General features: G+C 36.6%; 1 protein-coding gene and 1 long non-coding RNA gene across 5 annotated transcripts in view; one reads left to right on the forward strand and one right to left on the reverse strand.

Annotated features, from left to right (window-relative positions):
• The window catches only part of LOC140581475 (uncharacterized), a 60,818-nt gene extending 56,618 nt beyond the window's left edge, over positions 1-4,200 (reverse strand). The window contains exons 1-4 of one of the 2 annotated variants that reach the window (XR_011984560.1): positions 4,152-4,200; positions 3,569-3,716; positions 2,706-2,785; positions 2,231-2,395 (exon numbers count right to left, since the gene is read on the reverse strand). This is a non-coding gene — a long non-coding RNA (uncharacterized lncRNA). Of the gene's footprint in view, positions 1-2,230; positions 2,396-2,705; positions 2,786-3,568; positions 3,717-4,151 lie in introns of those variants that run through there. The other variant, XR_011984559.1, reaches the window with a different exon arrangement.
• A 1,351-nt stretch (positions 4,201-5,551) lies between these two features.
• Positions 5,552-23,833, forward strand: hdr (hematopoietic death receptor). 3 transcript variants are annotated; one of them, XM_023838585.2, is made up of 10 exons: positions 5,552-5,655; positions 10,432-10,558; positions 10,640-10,768; positions 11,135-11,246; positions 14,855-14,958; positions 15,128-15,220; positions 21,019-21,059; positions 21,477-21,518; positions 22,230-22,266; positions 22,463-23,833. In XM_023838585.2, exons 2-10 carry the CDS (start codon positions 10,444-10,446, stop codon positions 22,753-22,755), a joined length of 966 nt encoding a protein of 321 aa, XP_023694353.1. In that variant the 5' UTR covers positions 5,552-5,655; positions 10,432-10,443; the 3' UTR covers positions 22,756-23,833. The 3 variants fall into 3 exon arrangements, with proteins under 3 accessions (XP_023694353.1, XP_023694351.1, XP_023694352.1); XM_023838583.2 differs by lacking the exon at positions 5,552-5,655 and adding an exon at positions 5,662-5,860; XM_023838584.2 differs by lacking the exon at positions 5,552-5,655 and adding an exon at positions 5,662-5,860 and having other exon boundaries at positions 14,855-14,943.

Below are 23,833 nucleotides of genomic sequence, written 5' to 3' on the forward strand. Positions count from 1 at the left end.
TAGGTGCGTTGGCGTGTCAAAAATTTTGATTAGTACTGTCTTTGTGTGTGTGTGTGTGTGTGCATATAGTTACACAGACACACATATTACAGTCTGCTTCTACATTTACAAACACCCATCTATCCACATCTTGCATGGTCTTTGCTTTACGTCACAATTGTTGTGCCTTGTACTACTGTAAATATTGAACATTGTACAGTATACATGGGTCTGGGAACAAGAAGACGTTGAACCATATTTACAAATATATAACTGAAGACGTTGCTAGAGCATTTTTAGGTCTGAACATACATATTTGATATTGCCAAGGCAGCTGTGTGGTGTATTGAATTTAAGCTTATGGACATGTTCAATATTCTCTGTACAGTTAAAGTTCATATTTTAGAAATAAATGTACAGATGAACAACATTTTAGTCAATATTTGGAGTTTGCCATTGCTTGTGACTAATATAGTAAAATACACTGTTTTATTTAAACTTTACATTCAAAACTGACAGCACCACATGCTGGGTTGTTCAGGAAGGCTGTCCTGCTAGTTGTCCAGTGTTGTTTTACCACTGGTCCTGTTTCATGCTCCTACTTAAATATATTCAGAGCATTTTTAGTGTTTAGTTTTAGTTATTGTCAGTGTGTTCTCATGATGTTTGTGTTTTTCCACCGTAGCTGGAAGAATGTGTGCTTCTTTTTTCACTTTTCATGTACAGATTCAATGCCTCACAGCTCTGCCATATACAGGGATGGTTTTCTATATAACAGCAATGAACTAATATTAGTTATTAAAGCTTAAAAAACACTGCACATAAAAACATTTTGTATTGCAAGTTTACACATGATGGCGCTAATGAGCCATAAGAATATTATGACAATGACCGTACAAAAAATGTCCTTATCTTCATGAAGTCAGAACGGATATTTGGCCCTGTCGCCATGTGTTGTAGTTTATTTTAGAGTGTGCAACGTACCCTTTAAAACAGCCTTTAATATATTAATTTAAATATTAAATTATACAGTAGAGGGTATTGTGTGACATTATGTACAGTTTATGAAACATTACTGCTGAAAAGACATCATCATGATTTAAAGTGTGCCACTCTGTACAACTGATAAATTATCAAAGTTCTCTAGTAACTTAATTTCCTTCATAGCCTTTAAATGCAATATTTAAACTAGTCTTACCTTATTACATTTTTAAGTATATCCCAGATTTTGGATCATCTGCAATTTGAAACTAGTTTTTTTTAATATGTTAGCCTGTTGTAAGATTTGTTGAATGTCACTGATTTTGCATCATTGACCGATAGTCTCTCAAGTAATAGTAATGAAGTCATTGGTGAGTTATCATCAAGTGAGATGAGAGGTAGGCCAACCTCCCACTCTACATGTTACTCAGTCCATGACAAAATAAACAGGAAGCTCATGCGCTGAACAGATACACACGGCCAATTGTGGTGGCGAATGATAAGACAAGTTCCCGGGAACAGTTAGAGCTCACCCTCCGCTTTAGAAAAAGGTGTTTTGCTTCTCAGTGGTGAAAGGTGAAGGGAATCTCTTCAGCTTATTGTGTCTTTTAAATGTTGTGTTAAACTCATGCTGTAGAAATGACTATTTTCCACATATAATGGGGATAAATGCTTTCACAGACTGCTGACTTGTCCTTCACCTACCAATGGGTGACATGAACATTCCCAATGACGTTTTTCATGCCTAAAGATCAGAAATTGACATAATTTTATACGCAGTTTATTTGTATACTTGTTTGTATTTGAACTCCAACACTTTGCGACAGAGCCAGTAAACAGCAATGTAAACATTGGTGCCAAGTAGCATACTGCTGTGCTATTCCAGCTATCCCAAACTCCCACAGGAAGAAGTGTGCCAAGAAATGACATAGCAGGAAAGAATGTGCACAGTAGCGTGTACACAGTGAGTCTTCAGATACAGCCCTACACCCTGTCTTTTCAAAATGTGGCCTCAGTTGTAATGTAATGGTCCAATTAGCATGCTAAACAATTTAGCTATGTCCTGAAATTTGCGCCCACTGAAATAACTCATTCTTGGTTCAGTTTTGTTGTATGACAAATCAGTTGATCATAAGACTTTATCATTATTGAAACATCTTGTAAATCATCACATCCAACCAATAAAAATGGCATGGAACTAAAATTAAACGTTCCTTTAAAGAATCTTTGTTAGCTATTGTTAATAACTACAGGTTTTTAATGCATCATATTTGAAAGAGTCTTGCTTTATTAAAGAAAAGGAAAGAAAGACCGTAACATTTCTCAAAAGTTTTTGCTTGATTCTGAAACATGAATGTCTATCCAGATTCAGTCAAAATGCCCCGGGGTCATAAGAACATCTATGCCTTTCTCAAACTGAACATGGTTTCATTAGCTGCAAAAAAAGAGGAATAAGTAAGAAAAGAGCAAGAATATCCATAAACTAGCTTAATATGAGGTGCCCACAGCAGTGCTGTTATTCTTGACGCTAAAGGGTATCGCAAGAGGGGCAAGAAGCAGGTGAATGATATTACTGTTTAAATGAAATGAGAAATAACAAGTTCAGTCATGACCAGTGAATAATATCAGGAATCCTCCTTCCTATTTTTAACTGTTCATGAACAGTGACTCAGCAGCAATGCAACAGTAGATATCACAGGCCTGCAGACAACTGTTTTGTTAGATAGACTCTAACCGACACTCACTGTGAAGGGCTTTCAAACTCTGATAAGTATTGCATTCCGTGTGATAGGGATTTTTTTTCCACAAATGTTGCAAGAAGTTGCTGTAAAGAAACATAAATCAATTTATAACTGAAAAACTTAAGTTCCTTAATTCGGTTCTTTAAAATGCTGTAGTATTATGCTATATTAGTATTAAGAAATTTTAACAAAAACCCGTGACCCTGACCAAAATGAGCAGTTGGAAAATAGATGAATGGATGGATGTCTTAAAATCTATCCATTCATCCACCCATTGATGTATATATCCATCCATTTTCCACACCAGCTTAAAATAGACTGAAATATTGTATAATTAAATATCAAGTACTATTATAAAAGCCAGTAAAATATTTATAGTTGGCATAGAACAATGTGGATAACAGCACATTAAAATTCTCAAAATTTATAAAACTTTTAAGACAAACTTCTCAAACTTGTAAGAAATTTATTTGAGAGTGTACAGAGACATTTGTTAATTTTATTTTAATGCATTTAATTTATTTGTAGTTTTTCTTCTACATTCTATTATTCTTGTAACATTGCAACATTGTGGCAATTTCCCCATGGGGATTAATAAAGTGATGATTATCATCATCTTTACACCTATTTTAAAAAACTACACACTTAGCTACAGCAATTCATTTGACCTCATTATAACAGTATTATGTACAGTGAGCATATAAAAAATGAATAACACCTGTTTTTTCCTTGACCATGAGAATCCAGGTAAAGGTTATAATCACTCTTTCAAAAGTTATTTAAAATGTTAAATTCACTTCAGTCAGTTGCTAGTGAAGATAAGAACATAGGTTAAAGAATTGTGTCTTTTAAAGTAAAACACTAACCTCAACCATGTCCCGTGTTTATCTGGAACAGTCCACCAGTCAACTTAACACCAGAATGAGAAGCACTCAAAACGAACTGGCATCTCAATGGAGTATCTGCTCACTCTCTGGAGTCCATCACCCAGAACAATTACAGGTAAATGGTTCTCTGAAGGCAAAGCGGGATGCAATTCAATATTAGGAAGTTTTTCCTAATGTTCTTTACACTCAATGTACACGTACTGTGATCTGGACAAACATATTCCCAGCATACTTTTAATATGATACAATTATCAATTGTAGTATCAATTAAAAACTATCAATTTAAAAAGTGGGGTCTGCATATGGCTCAGTGGGCTAAGCCTGTGTGCCTGTGATCAGAAGGTCCCTTATTCAAACCCAACCTCGGCACATCTGCAGTCCCTTGAGCAAGACTCTCATCACAGCAGGTGGCTGCCCTTCACAGCCAGCTTACTATTGCCGACAAAGAGCAAGTTGGGGGAGCCATGAAAAGAATTTCCCCACAGGAATCAATAAAAAAAGTATCATCTGAAATCATTATGCCATAAAACCAGGTTCTAAATGACAAACGTGCTGGAAGTACCTAAATCAGGGGTGGCCAATGTTATCCGCAAAGGACTGGTGTGTATGCGGGTTTTCGCAGCAACTACTAATTAGAGGGCTGATTGGCTGAAGAGTCCTCACACCTGGGTTTGAACAGCTGACCTACAGGTTATCCTAAGAACCTGCATACACACCGGCCCTTTGTGGATAACATTGGCCACCCCTGACCTAAATCATAGGTGTCAAACTCCAGTCCTGGGGGGCTGGAGCCCTGCACATTTTTGGGTCCCCCTCATTTAACACACCTGATTCAACTCCTTGTGCTAATTACCACACAGCTCTTGAGCTGAATCATTTGTTGTGGAACAGGGAAAGAACTAAGCTACACTGGGCTCCTGCACTCCAGGACACCTCTGACCTAAATGTAATTAATGAGATTCTAGTACCAAAGAGTATTGCCAGGATACTAGCCTATTTAACCTGAATTTCTCTGACCAAATATTCAACCATGTAACTTTTAGAATTTCTTTATAAAGCTAAGCATATAATATGCTGCTCTTTTATAAATTAAAAAAAATGTAAATCTTTGTCAGGTTATACCAGTACAAAAACATTTTCATTTAATTCTGCTGCTCTGAACCTAATTGATGGCCCAATTCTGATCCATTTTTTTTTTTACCATGCATCCACATTAAGGCCAGAGTAAGGCATAGCCTGAACCCTGATACCATGATATCAGCCCCTTACAGAGCAATTGCATAATCAGTTAATTTAGTCAGAACCAGGTGTTCTAGAGGGGGGACATGCATTTAAGCAGTTTTGATCTAGTAAGCTGGACATTAATGGCCAGTTTCCCAGTCAAGGATTAAGCCTAAGCCTAGACTAGCTTTGAGTTTCAATGGTGAATCTCCATTGATACTGCAATTTAGTTCAAGACTAGGCTTAATCCTTGTTTGGGAAACTGGCCCTAAAAGCATTAAGTAATTAAGTGAAGTACTTGTTGGTATCTGCAAGTGCATTTGACTCCGAGAGGTTTTTACTCTTTAGTTCTGCTGTTCTATTGTGTTCTGGGTTCTTTGGGTTGTATGGTGTGCTGGGCATGTTTGCACCTGTAAATGTAAAGTACTCTAGGGCAACCATGTTGGGAAACACATTTTATAAAGTAAAAAGCACCAGTGTAGACATAAAAAATATGTCCACACACACACACACACACACATACAAAAACTATCTAATGAAATGGAATCATTTCAGTCAATGATTCAGTATGACACTGGGATTTTGCCAACTGGGCAAATGAAGTCTTACTACTTTATACAAGTATCCCACTTCTGAACTTTACAAGTATTATTATTTTATTATTATTATTATTATTATTATTATTATTTTATTATTATTGTAGTAGTAGATCGATAAAAACAAGCAAGTAAATAAATAAATAAATGGGCGAATTTCCCGCCGCCCGGCTGCCACCGGGCTTGCTATCTGCTCAGGAATGCATGCTACGTCAGAGGGAGTAGCTGAAGGCCAGACCCGGAATTGCAGTAAGTCTTTTCTTCCCGGCTTTTAGTCCTGAAAGGCGTAAGTCTGTGTTGTATTATTTTGGGACTGGTGATAATATTTAGACAACTGTTTCTAGTTAATGACATATCCAGATTTTCGTTATGTTTTAAAAAGATGTTTTTTCATATATGTTTTTGCACTTTTGATTTTTACGGCTGTTGATTTATAATGAGGGACAAATATCTGGTAAGTAGGCTTTAGCTCATTTTAAAAGGCATTATGTTATGTCGTTTAAATGTATTAGTTGATACGTATTCGATTAAATGTATTGAATTGGTAACATGATACATTAATTAATCAGGGTACGGAGACTTCAGTGAGTCACCGTAGTTGATAGTTTTTAATCCTACAACTATGGCAGCAACTTTAAAGTTTTAGTTACGTTGATTTATGCTAGTTAATATTTACATGAGATATAAGTTTTGCTTTGCTAATGATATTCTGCGTATGTATTTCTACGTTACGTGAGTCTACGACCCTGCTGCACGTCTTGTGAAACATGTTTTGAAGCTGTTTTAGGTTTTGTCCAAGTTAAAGTAAACATGTATGAAATAAAAAGTAAACATGTACCCTGGAGAATATAAAATATACAATACCAATATATGAATCACGACAGTTTCCGGCTTTCTCGTGTTTAATTAAAATGACACCATGACTGAATAAACAAAGTTGAGTTCAGACTATGTTGAGCTTGAATTGGTGCGTATAATATCTTAAATGACACTGTGTCCATAATGGGCCATTCCATTTTAATTCAACAGATTTAAAAAAAAGTTTTTTCGGGGGGCTCCATTCTTGGTAGATGGTTATACTGTTATACCGTATAATTGTGTATACAGGTATTTCCTCTTACTGATAGGCATTTCAGACAAGTTTTAGGTGGGTATACTGTAGGAGGGAAAGCGGTATTTTCAGAGGTGGGTATATGCCGTATGACTGCATATGCCCGCCACTACACATCTGAGTCTGACTAATTGCAGCGTGATTTGGTGCATATAAGACCTTTTGCGCTTAATCGACAATTACGTTTTAATGCAGCAGATTTACGAAAAAAAAAAGTTTCTGTATGACTATTTTTGATTTTGATTAAATTTGAGATATGAATTACACGTATACCTCCCAACGGTCAGAAATATCTTTTGTTTATTTTTTAAAATTTCCCTTTGAGGAAAAATCTGAAGTGTGTTTATATACTGCAAGTAGCAAAAATGACGTCAATTTTTAAATAACTGAATAAGTGTCTGTGTATTACTTATATATAACTTGACATTTTACTTCATGAGAAGTAGCCACAAACATTTTTAAGAGGTTTTTAAAAATGCTCTTTTTGAACCTCAAAAGGCGTTTTTCCTTTCACAGAACTGGAAAGAAAGTAGAAAATGTTTACTTTTTCCCTTCTTTTATTAAAAAGGAATATGGGAGTTATGAGACTGGAAAAAGATCACTAAAATGACACAATAATCTCTGTGTTAATCTCCTGCTTTCTTTGAAATAGGTTAAAGTGTACCTGAAGTGTACCTAAAATGTGTAATATGTTTTGATGGACTTTTCAGAGAATTTCTCCTTTGTCTTACAAGATGAAGTCCAGGGTGAAGTTTTGCAGGCCACATTACGCCAATAGCTATTACTGCTATTGGTGTACAAGTATTGCTCTGATCACATGTATGGAATATCATTTTACATGTGCTCAAATATCAAATTTTTTGCTGTGTGTGTGAGAGATTAATTAAGCTTCACTAAATTTGTTGATAGGCCATTTGTTGAATTAAAATGGAATGACCTTAACAACAACATGGAATGACCGTAATAACAGTGGCCATAGATTAAGTACAGTAAGGGTTTAGTGACTGGGAATTCTGTCTTACACATACAGTATACAATATTTTGCCATAATTTTTTAATGGGTAAACTCCCTAAATATACTGGTAGAATAAATAATATATACTACAAATGTGCATCATCTCCATACAGTGGTGGTCTATTGATACCCATGATTAAGTGATGGCCATTTATGACTGTTACATAGTGATGGATGGCAAAATTAAACAGAAATGGTAAGAGAATGATTCACTGCTCAACTCCTCAAGAAAGAACGCATTCCTTGTATATTAGTGTTGACTTCTGTCATTGAAGTGCATATCTCAGTTGGTTTCTAAAGGTAGTTAAGCTACGAATAAGAAAAGAAAGCTTTACGTGGCTTAATTAAATCATATAAAATGCCTTTGCCAATGAAGAAGAAAGTCCTCATGTGCATTTAATGTCCCACTGACTCTCTGGAATGCATGACATCCCTTCACTGAAAAGGATTAGTGTTCAACAATATGGGGAAAATCTCGCCTATTCTCAGGGCTTTGCAATTATTCATCAGAAAAATATGTCAGTTATTGTGTATACTCCACCTAAAAATTTGATCCATAGTTTTTTTTGGCTTAAAAATGTGAAATTATATTATGTATTGGCCTTATAATACCCAAGTTAAACATCTTACTGAAAAGCTTGTCTGCACCAGACAATAAAAAAGACAAATAACATAAAATGCTAATTACATGTTCTAGGTTTCTTCATGCACATACATGTCAGATTTAAAAGAGAACAAAAAAACGTATAAATAGACCATGGCAAGTGAGAACAAATATTTAAACATGTTTTTTTTTTGTGGAGTGTGTTTTAACATTCTGATAAAAGGCAGTGTTCATTTTGTTAGTTATTTGATAGTGCTGGTGCATTAAGATAAAGTTTGGGCAGATGTAGCCTTATATTGTAAAACCAGTTAAGGTTTTGCATTTCAGCCTGAGGATGAGGATGTTCATTCCCTTTATAATGTCATCCATCCATCTACTTGCCACTTATCCAGGTCATGGGAGCATCAGATGCCCAGACCTCCCTTTCCCCAGCAGCCTCCTGCAGCCCCTCTGCATGGGGGGGGGGGGGGATACCTTGTAGCTTCCAGCCCAGAGCTATAATCTTTCTAGCATGTCCTGGGTCTGCCCTGGGGTCTCCTACTGGTTGGACATGTACAAATCACCTTCCCAGGGAGACATCCAGGGGGTATTCTAGACAGGTGCCTGAACCTCCTTGTTGGCTCTTTTTGATGCTCAGCTCCCTCTCCTCTGACTGGTACAGTGTCCACAGAACTGCTGACGCTGCACCAGTCCACCTGTCAATCTCCAACTCCATTCCTCCCTCACTTGTGAACAAGAGCCCGAGGTATTTAAACTCCTCTGCTTGAGGCAGTAACTCAGCCCCAACCTGGAGGGGGCAATCCACCTTTTTCAGGTTGAGAACCATAGCCTCAGACTTGCTGGTGCTAATCCTCATCCCAGCAACTTCACACTTGGCCGCAAACCGCCTCAGTGCACACAGCAGGTGACTGTTCAATGAATCCAACAGAAACGCATCATCTGCAAAAATAATATTTCTGCTCCCATCCATTAACACATCCCAAACCTCTACCGTCTGATAGACTGATTTGCGTTTTATCATTTGTCCTGTCCTGTAAAATGCCTGTTCAGACAGTAAAGTAGGGCATTACTGTAACTTTGTCTTGCTTCGTATGATTGCTAAATACTTGGTGTCAACAGACAAGCAAACACGCAGCACTTAACTTTTTTTTTAGCTGGGGAAAAAAAAGGTATATGGATAATGTACTTTTGGTTTTTTTTATAAACTTTGAGGTACTTGCATACTGCAAATATTTTGTTTCATTTATTTTGTTTGACAGTGGTATTGCAGATACAATTTTACGTCATATCAGTTATATTCGTTGTCGCGAGGACATCTTCGAGTGCTTGAGCGCGGCTTATTGCTGCATCCCTAGTTTTGTCTATAGTTTTAACAGATTGGTAAATATTGTGTCCAACATATGGCATTTGTTTGGGTCACGTTATGATGCATGCTTTTTAGGTAGTGTTGTTTTTGTTCATTATATTGGCCTCCTGGTGGGGGAGGGGGTACAGTGGTTAGCACCATTGCCTTGGGACCAGAGTTCCAGCCTGTATCTTAGCTCCATGTGTGGAGTTTGCATGTCTTCCCCATGTCATCTTGAGGAATACAACTTCAGGAGCTGACAACCCCAATCCATTTTCTGTACCCGCTTTTCCTATTCAGGGTCGCACAGGGGGTCTAGAGTCTATTCTGGAAGCTACAGTCACAAGACAGGGAATTACTCTGGATGGGACCCTAACCCCATTGCAGGGCAAACACACACAGACACACCGTTCATACCTATGGACAATTTGGAAACTCCAATTCACCTTAGCATTTTTTTGGGGGGGGGGCGGGGACTGGAGAACCCGTGACTTGCGTAGGAAAAGCAGGTCTAGTAAATTGATGGCTTGATATTGGCCTGGTTGACTCCTGAAAATTTTTTCTGATACCAATAAATTACTGAGACAAATTAAGTAGTGGTCTACTCCACTTTTGTTGTGCATGACTGTATAGTTGTATGTTATGAAAACTGTCAGGCTATGACCTCTGTTGAACTATTGCAGTGAGTAATTGGGATGATATCATGCTGAGATACACATGTAACAGTCTCAAATCACTTTGAAATTCTGTTTGCATTTATATAATTTATTCTTTGTGGGAAGCCACCAGATGGCTGAAGCTAATGCACGTTAAGGAAATAAAATTGTGTTGGGACAACTAATTTAGAAAAAGTGATCTATGTATATACATGTATTTTTGCATGTATTTGAATTTTATTACAACCTGTGAATTCTTCCCGTTGTGCTCTCTCTCCTGTCTCCATGACTTAGGTGTTCTTATTTATGGTGGTTTTTGTGGAGTCTGCATCACCAAGGAAACGAACAGTCCGACATGTCTCATGCCAAGAGAACCAAGAGTACAAACATGAAAATCACTGCTGCTTGAACTGCCCTGCTGGTACGTGAACTCAATCTGTTTGTCGGTTATTTACCTGGAATCTTAAAGAAAGAAATTCAAGTTGCTTGCATATTTTTACAGGAGAATATGTTAAGGAGCAATGTACAGCACATTTGGCACGAGGAACCTGTGAGCCATGCCCACACGAGACCTTCACAGAGCACGGCAATGGCCTGACACAGTGCCTCCCTTGTAAAAAGTGTCATATAGGTAATGCCCCCATCCTGTGCCCTTCGTATTGTACCGTCAAAAGAAATGATTGCATCCATTGGGTAAAGGGGTATTCAAGAAGATTAGCTGTGAGATGGAGTGTGACGACCGCCTGCCTGCTTCTTTTTAAAACTATACCATATTTCAGACTAAATCTTTTGCTGTTGGCCATACAGGTCAATCCTTAATGTGTTATCTGCGCATTACTGAGACGACTGCGCAGCTTTCACAGCGATGATTGAGGTCGTACCCTGTAAACTTCTGAAAAACCACCATGCCATCGAGGGAGTTTCCTCCATGGTTGTCTTTCTCTCGTCCCGGTGCATGTTTAATGAACTGCGCACATATGCTTGTGTTCTTCTGCAGACGAAGATATGATCAAGAGTTGCACCTCTACCCAGAACACAGAGTGCCAGTGTAAACCAGGCTTATTTTGTGTTCCTGACCAAGCCTGTGAGGTTTGCAAAAAATGTTCAAAGTAAGTCCTTAATTCACAACTCAATATTCACATTCATGTGTTTAGTGACACATTTTTTTTTTATTATTTTGCTGTAAGCATGCATATACAATACCAGTCAAAAGTTTTTGCACAAACTGTGATGTTTTACATATGCAGGTTACTCACTTCACATTTATTAAATGGACACTCAATATTCTTTGCTAACAAATAAATTTACAGTATGTTCACAATTTGAGTACCTTTACTAGCAAAAAATTGTCATTTCTATGATTCATCAAAGTTACCTCTAGCAGTTATAACAGCAGAGAAAATTCAAGGCATTCTTTCTACAAGGGACATTAAATACCATCAGTTTCATGGGATGAAACGGTTAACTAGTGCATTTAAAGTTGAAGATCAGCCTAGAATCTGACTCTGTCATCACCGCATGACCAGTTAATAGGATGTCAGACATGCACTGTTACATACTTTTTCCATGCTATAAAAATTTGTTTTATTTGACTCATATTTTCATTTACATTTGTTCACTCAACTTTGCAATGCTTAACAAAAATTTTAAAAATCTGAAGTTTATGAAACAATTGGAAAAGAGGCAAAAACCTGTGGTGTGGAAAAACACCTAGAATATTGTTTGCAGGTTTGGTCTCCATACCTTAAGAAGGACATTGCTGCCCTAGAAAAGGTGCAACGGAGGGCTACGAGAATGATTCCTGGTCTTAGAGGAATGTCTTATGAGGAGAGGTTAGCTGAGCCGAATCTGTTTACCCTCGAGCAAAGGAGACTAAGGGGGGACATGATCCAGGTATATAAGATTCTAACGGGTCTGGATGCTGTTCAGCCAAATGTATATTTCAGTATTAGTTTAAATACTAGAACTTGTGACCATAAGTGGAAATTAGCGGGATAACATTTTAAAATGGATTTGAGGAAGCACTTCTTTACACAGCATGTAGTTAGAGTATGGAATAGTCTTCTTGCTAGTGCAGCAGAAGCTAAAACCCTGGGTTCCTTTAAATCAGAGCTAGATAAGATTTTAACAACTCTGAGCTATTAGTTAAGTTCTCCCTAAACAAGCTTGATGGGCTGAATGGCCTCCTCTCATTTTGTAAATTTCTTATGTTTTGACTGGTAGTGTGTGAACCATTTAGGTATGTGATTACGAATTTCCTGTGAATGACAGTCTGGTGCTCTGGGTTTTCGTTATTGCACACATTGATGACTCATTATATGACTCAGGGGCTAGCACTCTGGTTATAGGTTAGATTGTTGACACAGATGCAGTACTGTGGAAAAGCCTTAGGCAGAATCTTTAAGGATAGATATCTGGGTAGTAAGTGTATATTTTCTCAGGGGAAAAAAAACATGATTTATTATTAGAATATATAGTAACACAATAAAAATAAATCAAAATTTCTTCTGTTCTCCAAAAAATTTGTGATATGTTGTTGGATAGCAAGATGAACATGCCCATTCCCATAGTGCGTAGTTTGTATGGTGTGTGTGTACCTTGTGCCCTGTGCTGTTGGGGCAGGCTTCAGGCTCACAATGACTTTGCATTGGATAAGTGGTCATAGGAAATGGATGGACAAATGCAACAGGATATTTGTTTCTAAGCGTCCCATTGTGGAAGCAGCAGTTCTGTCTGCAAGCGGGTTATTTTGGCAGAGCACAAAGCTAAGATTGTCCAGCAATGATTCCTGATATTTTCCTTTCTTGTCACTAGGTCTTAATTCAATTGAGTATTTGTGTGATGAGATGTAACAAGCTATTCAGGCTGCAGGTCATCTGCAATTGATTTTCCCCAACAATGGGAAATAAGCAGTATGGTTTTCACTAGGGGTGGGCGATATACCGGTAGACTCGACTAACCGGTAGAAATTTGTCAACCGAGATTTTGGTCTATCGTCTTAATCGCGATTGAGATCACGTGACGTTGCACGTTAGGTAACCACGCAATACACATTCACTTCGACAATGGAAGAAGACGGTGCAGCGGTGAGTTTGCTTACATGTGACGAAACCAACAAGGAGGAGATTGTAAAGAAAAAAGGTGCATCGTCTGTGGTGTGGAATTGGTTTGAGTATAGGAAAAGTGAATACGAATGAGGCGAACGTGATTTGCAAGGTATGCAAGAGCACTGTTTTAGCAAGCGGTGGAAACACGTCAAACCTTTTCTATCATCTCAAATCCAAGCATCCAAACGAATATGTCAAAAAATGCAGTACAATACATTGCAGTAAACAGTATGGTTGTTTTTTTTACTTAAAGTAATGCTGCAATTTTAAATAAAATTACATTATATAAAACAGTTTCTTTGTGTTTGAATTTTTATTTATGCATTTCCAGATACAAATTGCTATATTGTGATATATATCGTTATCGAGGTAGAAAATTGCTTCTACCGTGATAGAAGATTTTGGTTATATCGCCCACCCCTAGTTTTCACAATTAGATTCCATTACTTTATTCCTATTCGTTCCTATTCCTTTATTTATATTTGTTCATAAGGCAAAAGACATAGTGAGTAATGGCAGTGGGACTGCTGTATCTGTGGCTTCAACTACTGTGGTTTTAGTTATATGTGGTTTACGGTGGTCAGAAAAAGAAAATCTGAAAATTCCAGAATTAGCAGTTCGTAAATTTCCAACTGTGAGCCAAGTGAGTACAGGCAGTAACTTGGTGATATCTGCCAGCCCAGTTGCGCCCAGTACATGTGACTCATCTCCCTTTCTCACCATATTCATGGTTCCCTGCAGAACTCTCATCCATCTGCCTCCAGTGTTCTCATGATTACATTCATTGCCACATTATCACAGTGTCTGTGATTGAAAAATGTACAAAAAGCATAATTTTCCTTCTCCATCATCATTTGATACACTATATTTTTTCATTGCTCTATCATCCCTTGAGAATTAGGCTAAAACAGAATTCCTTTTGTTCGAGTAATATGCTGTATAATATTATACAATTTACTTTATTATCAAGGTATTTAATGTTTAATAATGACTTTCTGTGCGTAATTTATCAAATAAACTTGATATGTATGTACAGGAAAATGTCATTATATATGGGTTCCAGGGATGGGGTTCCATTATCCACAGGTTCAGTCCCCAGTGGTCTTAGAACTTAGAACGTATCACCCCGTGGAAACGGAGGGGGTTCCTGTAGAGGTGCAGCTTGTCAAGTGGCCATTCATAGTCTGTTAACAAGTTGTGTGTTTATGAAATACATTTTAGATGTTCACATAACTTACTTTAACCATGTCAGGAAAAACAATACCATTTTAGCAGTCTTGACAGATTGGCTCTCTGCATAAATTCATTGGCCTGTAGTTGTTGCTTTTATTCGTAGAAAATTGTTTTTAGCTATTTTACTTGAGCAGTTCAGACTAAGTCCCTTGATGAAAGGAAGTATAGCAGGAATCCACCTTGGGTCGGTAGCATTGACCTTAAGATTTCAAGTCTGTCTATAGCTACTATTACGTTCTAGATGATGATTGGTTGAAAAAGATTGAGTACCATCATCAGTAATAATATATTTTTTTAAGTGGTGGGGTTTACTTGACACTTTGGTTTGGTAACTTCTAAATTTCATCTAATATTAACCTTTTTATGTACTGTTTCAGATGCAAACTGGATGAAGAGGAAGTGAAAAACTGCACCTCCATCTCCAATACTGTCTGCAAAATGAAGTCCTCTTCATTCACTGTCTCAGGTAGATCTCATCCAGGTACAAAAGACACTGTATCTGCATTATAAGACATTTTAGATTACAGTGTAGCCTTCCATACTTTGCATTGAAATTCTGAAGCATTTTGTCAGCTTTTATTTATGTCTTGTGCTTTCTGAAACTGGATGGAAAACAATGGTTGATTTTTTTTCTCCCCTCTGTTTAATAGGGGTGATTGCTTCTGTCATAGTATTATGTATCTTTGTCACCCTGGTCATCTGTTTCATCTGCTGGAGAAAGGGAGTTTTCAACAAAGAAACCGGTGAGTTAAAGTGAACTCTATGTGAAGGTTAATGCAGGACAAGCTGCGCATTATGCATTTTTAGAGGCATGACTGCAGAGGGCATTAACTCACTTATACCACAGTTAACACACATTTGGCTTATTTGTTGGTACTTATTTTCACTTTTTCAAATTAGGGCTGTCACTATCGATTTATATCAATAAATGAATAATCTACTAATTAATCTGACAATTCATTGAGTAATCGTTTATATATATAATATAATATAGCTGCTGTGTGCGGTGACAGCACTATCCACTGTGCCACTTGCCGTTGTCACATTGCAAGGACCACACAATAGTCTGCTGAGTTCAAACCGGCAATAAGTTGGCTTAAACATTTTTACTCTGTCATAGGAAACGGAACTTAGCAAGCTTAGCAATTTTAATGATGGTTCCTTTTCAACATTATCTAGTATGTGTTAAAAAAATGATCAGTCTGAAGTTTATCGCTGCCGCTTTTCCATGAGCTCTGCATGCTCTCCCCATGAGAATTATAATCATTCTCATCTTTGCTGTTGGACTCAATGATTGACCGTGTGCCGCGTTTGTGAGAAATTAAACAAAAAATGAATGAAGAGGAGAAAGGCAAACAAGACCTGGTCATGAAAAGGCATTCTTCTTCTGCTGTACGGAAATATTTTGTATCCCACAGAGACAATATTGAGCAAAACCAAGTGATTTTTCAGCACTGCTTTGTGTCTGTTGGCACAACTCATGGTAATTCCATCAACTTATTTGACAGACTCTACTGGTACGTAATAAGTTACTTGTATAAGTGTCTAAATAGTTCATTTTCAATTACTAAATACCTCAGAAACTTCAAATATCACAATGTGAACTTTTTCCAATATCAGTCAGGCCAAAACGCACTATGTTCACAAATGATTAATATTATATGGTTATTATGTATTGTATTATGTAAGATGATGTGGCTAAGTGACGGAGCTAGACTTTGTTTTAGCAGAGATTATTTTGACAAGCAAGAATCATATAAAGTAAATTATGCGAAATATTTTAAGTCAAGTGGTGACACACAGGTTAAGCCACTCCGAGAGGCTAAATGGCTCATGTCTATGGCTAACCTCGCATTATTGGGTCAGTCTGTCAAACCACAATGTCTTCTTTTAAGATGCATTTGCATTGCAGTTGTGCTACGGTAATATTTAAGTTCTGCTTTGCACAGTGCTGACATTCCGCTCCGTTTTCATTCGTCTTAATGTGACATGCCTCCACACAGCGTTTTCTCTCGATTTGGACCCTCATCTGCTATGCTCCATCTTCCTTCCGCCATATTGGCGAGTTATCGAGAAGGAAAATTTTAATTAATGCTTTTAAATAATTGAGTAATCCTGACAACTCTATTATGAATTTAAAATGCATTTATAAATAGAGTACAAGTCTGTTTCGGTATAATGGCAACATGGCTTATCAAAGTGCTGAAATAGCATTGACTTTTAAAATACAGTCGAAGAACCTTATACTGCGGTGTAGTGTCTGGACGGTATGGAATATTAAACATTTTCCTTATATGATCCAAGCCACCATCGTTAAATAGGAAATTGTCCATTGCTGAGACCAAGAGTCATTAGCCAGTCATTAGTTCAAAATTGCCTACTACAAAGGTTAGTGTTTATGCTCAAACCCCATTTCCAGAAAAGTTGGGATATTTTCTAAAATGCAATAAAAATAAAAATCTTTGATTCATTAATTCATGTGAATCTTTACGTAACTGACAAAAGTTTCACTGACCAACTTAATTGTATTTCGGAAATATATGCAAAGTTAGAATTTGATGACTGCAACAAGTTACATCACCATTAAAAATAATATTTTTTTAATGATTTTGGAACTGAGGATACTAACTGTAGTAATTTTGCAATTGGAAATCTTGTCCATTCTTGCATGATGTAAGACTCGAGCTGATCAACAGTCCATGGTCGGCATTGTCCGATTCTCCTCTTCATGATGTGCCATACATTTTAAATAGGAGCTCAATCTGGACAGCAGGCCAGTCACGCATATGCACTCTGCCCGTGCAGAATGTGGTCTGGCATTGTCCTACTGAAATAAGTATGGACATTCCAGGAAGAGACGTTGCCTTGATAGCAACATATGTCTCTCTAAAATCCTAATATACGCCTCTGAGTCAATTGTACCTTCACATCCATGCAACTCATCCATGCCGTGGGCACTGATGCACCCCCATACCATCACAAATGTTGGCTTTTGCGCCTTTCGCTGATGGCAATCTGGATGGTCGGCTTCATCTTTGGCACAGAGTGTGACAGTCTTTTGGTCCATCTGAGATGAGCTCGCACCCAGAGAACTCTCTGGCGTTTCTGCATTGAGTTGATGTATAGCTTTCTGTTTGTGCAGTACAGTTTCAAGTTTCTGGATATAGCGACGGACTGTGTTAAGTGACAATGGTTTTCCGAAGTACTTCCAAGCCCAGGTGGCTATAATTGTCACAGTAGCTTGACGGTTTCTTAGGCAGTGCTGCCTGAGGACTAGAAGATCACGCGCATTCAACAGTGGTTTCCAACCTTGCCTTTGACGCACTGAGATCTCTCTACATTCTCTGAATCTTTTCACAATACTATGTACTGTACATTTTGCAAGACCTAATTCTCTGTAATCTTGTGTTGAGGGTGTTGAACTGACTAGCAATTCTCTCACATTTTGGCACAAAAGGGTGAACCATGACCCATCCTTGCTTGCAAAGACTGAGCCTTTGTTGGATGCTATTTATATACCTAATTATGACACCTCACCTGCGACCAGTTAGTCTGCTTAATGTGGAGTAATCTAAACCGGTGTTACTGGAATATTCTGTGCACTTTTCTTATTTTAAATATTTTATTTTATTTTGTTTTATTTATTACTTTTGTTCATAGTGTTGCAGCCATCAAATTATAGCTTTGTGTATATTTCCAAAATACAACTGTTAGTCAGTACAACTGTTGTCAGTCAAATAAAGGTTCACGTAAATTTACATATCACAGATTTTTGTTTTTATTGCATTTTAGAAAATATCCCAACATTTCTGGAAATGGTATTTGGACAATCTTGTAAGCCAAATGTGTAGTAAACATGATATAAGCTGGGTTAATGTACTACAAACAGTGCATTATACAGTGTTACATGCATGCCAGTGGAGGGAAAGACGTGTAAATATATATAATATATACACAGCCACTGGAAAAAATGAGCCCACTCTATTTTTAAATAAATGTGCATTCTTAAATCCCAGTTTAATTCTGGTTTTGCTGGTAGAAGGCTACGCTGAGCATCAAGATGCTTCCAGGTTCAAAATTTCTAAGACAGCAGTACACAAAAATAAGGTGAAGCAGGAGACACTGGGAACAGCCAGAAGCCAGACAGCTGAAGGGCAGAAGTGACTTTCTAATGCCAGAGATGACCGTTAGCTTATCCAACAGGTTCTCATGAATCAAAGGATGTCATCGAGTGACCTTTAAAAAGAAATGGGAAACATTAAGTGCAGGTGTGAAGTGCACTGCTAAGACAGTGTGTATCAGGCTCCTAGAAGCAGGACTGCAGGTCCATAAAGTAAAGATGTAGCCCTTTATCAATGAGGGAAGAACCAGGCTGCAGTTTGCAAAAAAAACATAATTCACAGATGCACAACCATAAATTGTGAAATGAGAGAAAAATTATTGTGCTGTGGTCTCTTAATTTTTTCCGTGGCTGTATATATTCAGACATTGTCTTATTAATATAGCTTTATGTACCTCCTGACATTCAGCTGTATAATGGATAAAACCTGATTTATTTAGTGCTAACTAATTAGTAAAACCAGACTTGTGTAACATCTTGTTTAGGCAGGACTGTAAAGTTTAATTGGACTACAAGTGCATGGCATCAGTAAATCATACTGAAACAATGCTGCTTTCTAAGTGATTATTAGCAATTTCTTTGGTTTTCTAGTTTCCATTAAGTAAATTTAGTTAGAATTAAAGATTATAATCACACTTCGAGTTACTACTGTGACTCGTCTGGCCAGCACATCTTGTGTGGTTAATGAAAATTAATCAACACCCTTCAGATTTGAGAATTCAGCAGTTTTGTAGTACAAGTGGAAATAATCATCTGTGGAACTGTTTCAGTATCCATGTATTTCCAGCGAACTACCATGTTCTTTGGTTTGCAGTATGCATTCCCCAAGGGACATAAATGTTGTCCTTAAATCTTACCATTGTATAACTAAAAAACACGTATGTTTCATTTTTGTTGTTTTTATTGAGAAGTGTAAATTATGATGAGTTGTTCAAAATAAATATAAATATACTGCTCTCCAGAATTATTGGCAATAAAAAGGAAAAGTTATGAAAAATTGAAAAATTTAGAGAAATTGAACCTTAAATTAAGTAAGTTTGTTTATTCGTTTGTTTGTTTTTGTCTGTTACAAAGGCACATGTGCTACAGTTATTGGCACCCCTGCATTTAGTACTTTGATTGACCTACCATTGCAAACACTGATTCCCCTCCCATAATGCTTAATAAAATTGGAGAGTAAAGAGAAAGGAAAGTGAGACCATTCCTCAATACAGAATCACACCAGATATTTCAGGGTCATAGGTCCTAACTTTTGCACACTCCACAGGTATTCAGTGGGGTTTAATAATAATAATAATAATAATAATAATAATAATAATAATTGGTACTTTATTGATCCCCGTGGGGAAATTGTTTTTACGCCTCCCTCAACTTGCTCTTTGTAGAGCAAGCTGTCCGCGAAGGGCAGCCACCCGTAGGTCAGGGGTCTGGGATATACACACAGTTTTTATGTGGACTTGGATGTGTTTTGGATCATTGGCACACTGGAATCTCTAATCATGTCCAAGATGCATCTTCTTGATAGAGGCAGCCAGATTTTGATTTAGAATCTTTTGGTACCTGTCCATGATACCATGTATCCTACCAAGGTTCCCAGAGCCTTTGGAGAGAAAAAAAACCCACAACATAACAGCTTCACCAGTATATTCAGGTCCAGGTTGTAATCTGAATAACCATCCTTTTTTTTTTTTTTTTTAAACACCAAACCCACCAACCAAATGTTTCGCCACTCTAACCATCCTCTTCAATGTGCATGTCAGCCAAATACACTGGTCTTCTTCCTGATCAGATCATTAACATTCTGTTTGTTTTATACTTAACCTAAATCCATTATTAGGTTAATTTTTTTTCGGATATGTAGCTATTTTTTATAGCCATTGCCTGATTTTTTTTTGAAGGCGAGCACACTTGTCTCATTTCAATTGTATTTTCTCTACTTTCTCATAGTGATGAATGACAAATAAAATTGGGCCTCTTTGACATCTCATACTTATGAGATGAATGAAACGGGAAGCTATGGATGGTCACCTAAGAGTTCCGAAACACTCAGGTGAACTTAGTAAAGTAAAACAAGTGGGAACGTTCTTCAATAACATTTTGCTCATAAAAATTTCTAGGGGTCGTCAATAATTAATAGCACATGTGCCAATAAAGCAGTGGTATATGTGGTTTTATTTTAAAAAATGATAAAAATGATAATGGTTCTTTTTTTTTTCTTTTTTTTACAAGAAGTTAAATTCAATTAAAAGTTGGGGTCATTGACCAATAACATTTGTCTTAACCTTTTCACCTTATTGTTACCAAGAGTGCTAATGATTCTGCAGGGCAATGTAAATTAAAACAGTTGAATGTTGGTTATAATTACAAGTTTCTCTGACAGTTATTAGAATCTGACAGTAGTTCCTGTCCTTTATATTACAGAGATTTCATGCAAAACGAGTGAGATTTTCAAGTCCAACATGGTGAGTTATAACCAGAAGGAATTTTGTCCTTTTTTATGAAGATGTTAGAAGTCGCATGGTGAAACATTGGAAATCACAAGGCACCTTTGTACTCTGAACAAATCAAAATACAGTACTTTTGAATAGAAGACTTGTGCATTTTTTACTGCATGAAAAATATTTTTTGAGGATATGGAATATTTTTCCCCCTCTCCAATGCCCTTCATATAAAAATGTAGAACATCGGCTAAGGATCTAAATGTAAATACATGATCCATCTCAAAATGCATTATAAGACCATCCAAGTCAGAGGTCATACTTGTCATATAATATATTCAGTTATGATATTACAGAGGATGACAAGTACATCTGCATTTAATGTAAATGGTATTTAAGCAATTGAGGTATTTATAGTTGATTTGAATATATATCTTCCAGGGTGCAGATGAGATGGATCCATTCCAGCCAGACCCGTTGCAGGTACTTATAGGATGCTTGTCTAAGGAGGGCTAATATAAGGGGCGGGTCTTTGCTGAACAGTCTGTACCCATAATGCTCTCTGTTCAATTTGTATGTTTTAAAATGCTTATATGATCAAATTAGCATTTTTTTCCCCAAAAGTTAAATTGAATATAAAGTTCAGATTAAAAAAAGATGTCTTTGGGCTGGGTGAAGTCTGAGGATGAGCATATTTATTCATTACAATTTTCAATATTTTTCTCTTTATCACGCTTTCAATATCATCTCCACTGCTCTTCCCAGTTAAAGTTTCTTCATCCATTCATTCCATCTTACATGGTTCTCATCACCCTCCTGCCTTAGTATGCAGTAACTTCAGTCAACAGACATGTACTATACTTCCAAATCACAGTAATAATCTGGTGGACTTCCATTTGCATTGCATGATAAAGAAAAAAACCAGCATGTAATGTATAATATCATCGGTAACACTTCAAGGGGCACAAGTAACTTAGCTACCAAGCTACCCAAGTAAAAATCATGAACAAGTATCATAACTGCATAAAATACATGAACCGTTATGATTGATTAATGATGAACGAATATGGGATCAATATGCAACTACCACAGTTTCTGGTTAATTGGTTAATTAGCAAATTAAGTAAGAGTGTACTACAAAATTATTTGTGCCACCTCAAATAAAGTGGTAAGACATCATCTGTATATTTTCAGGGAGGTGTCCAGTACAGACGGCTTACTCCATTAGATGGTAAGAATCCAGGAAAAAGATTCATTAATAATAATAATAATAATAATAATAATAATAATGACAATAATAATAATCATCAATACTCATTGGTAGTTCGCAGTCATAGTAGAGTACATTTACCACTATAATGTACTTGGGGTAATTTATATATATTGAGGTGATATATTGTATAATTTATAACTTTTTTTTATTTTAGAGCAAGAATCACTGAAGAGATGTCTTGACCTTTTTGGAGAACTGGATAGTAGCTATCATAAGAGGTTCTTCAGAAGAATTGGGTTAAGTGATAATAAGATCCAAAGTGTGGATCACTTACCTCATGCAGACAGAGTGTATGATCTGCTTCGAATATGGATGGAAAAAGAGGGTCTGAAAGCAGATATCAATCACCTTCTTGAAGTATTACTCAGTTTGGATCAAAAACTCACTGCTGAAAATATCACTGATAAAGCCATTAAGAATGGGGATTTTATGTATGAAGACGATTGATTTGTTTGCTATTGATGTTTCTGACCTTTATGACACCATAAAGAGCACATGAACTTTAATTATTGCAGCATATTGTGTGATGACAACATTATGCACTCACTGCTATTCGTCCTGAGTATACTTGATTTACTTCTAGGTGTTTACAAAGTATTTTTGTTAAATATTTCCTTTTGTCAACCTGTATTGGATATTCAGTATGAAAGATTGATTTATTTTTGAACAGCTGTATGTGTTTATACTAAGAATGCACTAAAAAATAAAATCCACAGGAATGTATTTTGTTATGGTAAATTAAATTTATATAAACTCAAACTTCTGAATTTTTTAATGGATTTATTTATGCCAGTCTGTGTTTTACCTTGGAAAATACTTGCCATTGCATTTCTCATGATTGTTTATCATCCAATAACCTGGTATAGGTTATTTTCTCTCTTAGATTCATTCCATACTGATATATTTCATGAATATGTTGAACAGCTCCACCCAGTGCATTCCATGCTTCATGAACTTCATGTATAATGAACCAATGTATTAAATCATAACAAATTAAGGTTTTGTGTTTTTGAAAGTTGCCTCTATAAAGATGTATATCAGTGGTCACCAACCAGTCGATCGCAAAGACATTTTCAGTCTATTGGCAAAACATATTGGAGGGGCACCCCCCCCCTCAGTCGCAATTCAGTAGCTTACCAGAGTATTTTCTTTGTAAAAGTGTCTCTCACTCTAAATAAAGGTTGGACACCAGTGATGTATATCAATATTTAAAACAAACATGAAAGTAGATTTTACTTTTCATTTTTGTAATACAGTTCGTCCATGTGAAGAGTTTTGTTTTATTTGATCAGAGATCTACTATTTTTTTATTTCTTTGTAAAATGTATTTTATATTTATGGTGTCATTTAGTTATTGTATATATTTCTAGCAGAATTAAATTGCATTTGTAAAGGCATTTGTAAATTGGTATTTGAGTACATATTGAAGTCATCTGCAGAAGTAATATATGGACAAGCTGTATCAAATACAATGGCTGCTGTTTCGTATGTGTTTGTGTGTGTGTAATAAATATAACAGCTGTTA

Source organism: Paramormyrops kingsleyae, chromosome 2 (genome assembly GCF_048594095.1).
Source record: "Paramormyrops kingsleyae isolate MSU_618 chromosome 2, PKINGS_0.4, whole genome shotgun sequence".
Classification (NCBI taxonomy): Eukaryota; Metazoa; Chordata; class Actinopteri; order Osteoglossiformes; family Mormyridae; genus Paramormyrops; species Paramormyrops kingsleyae.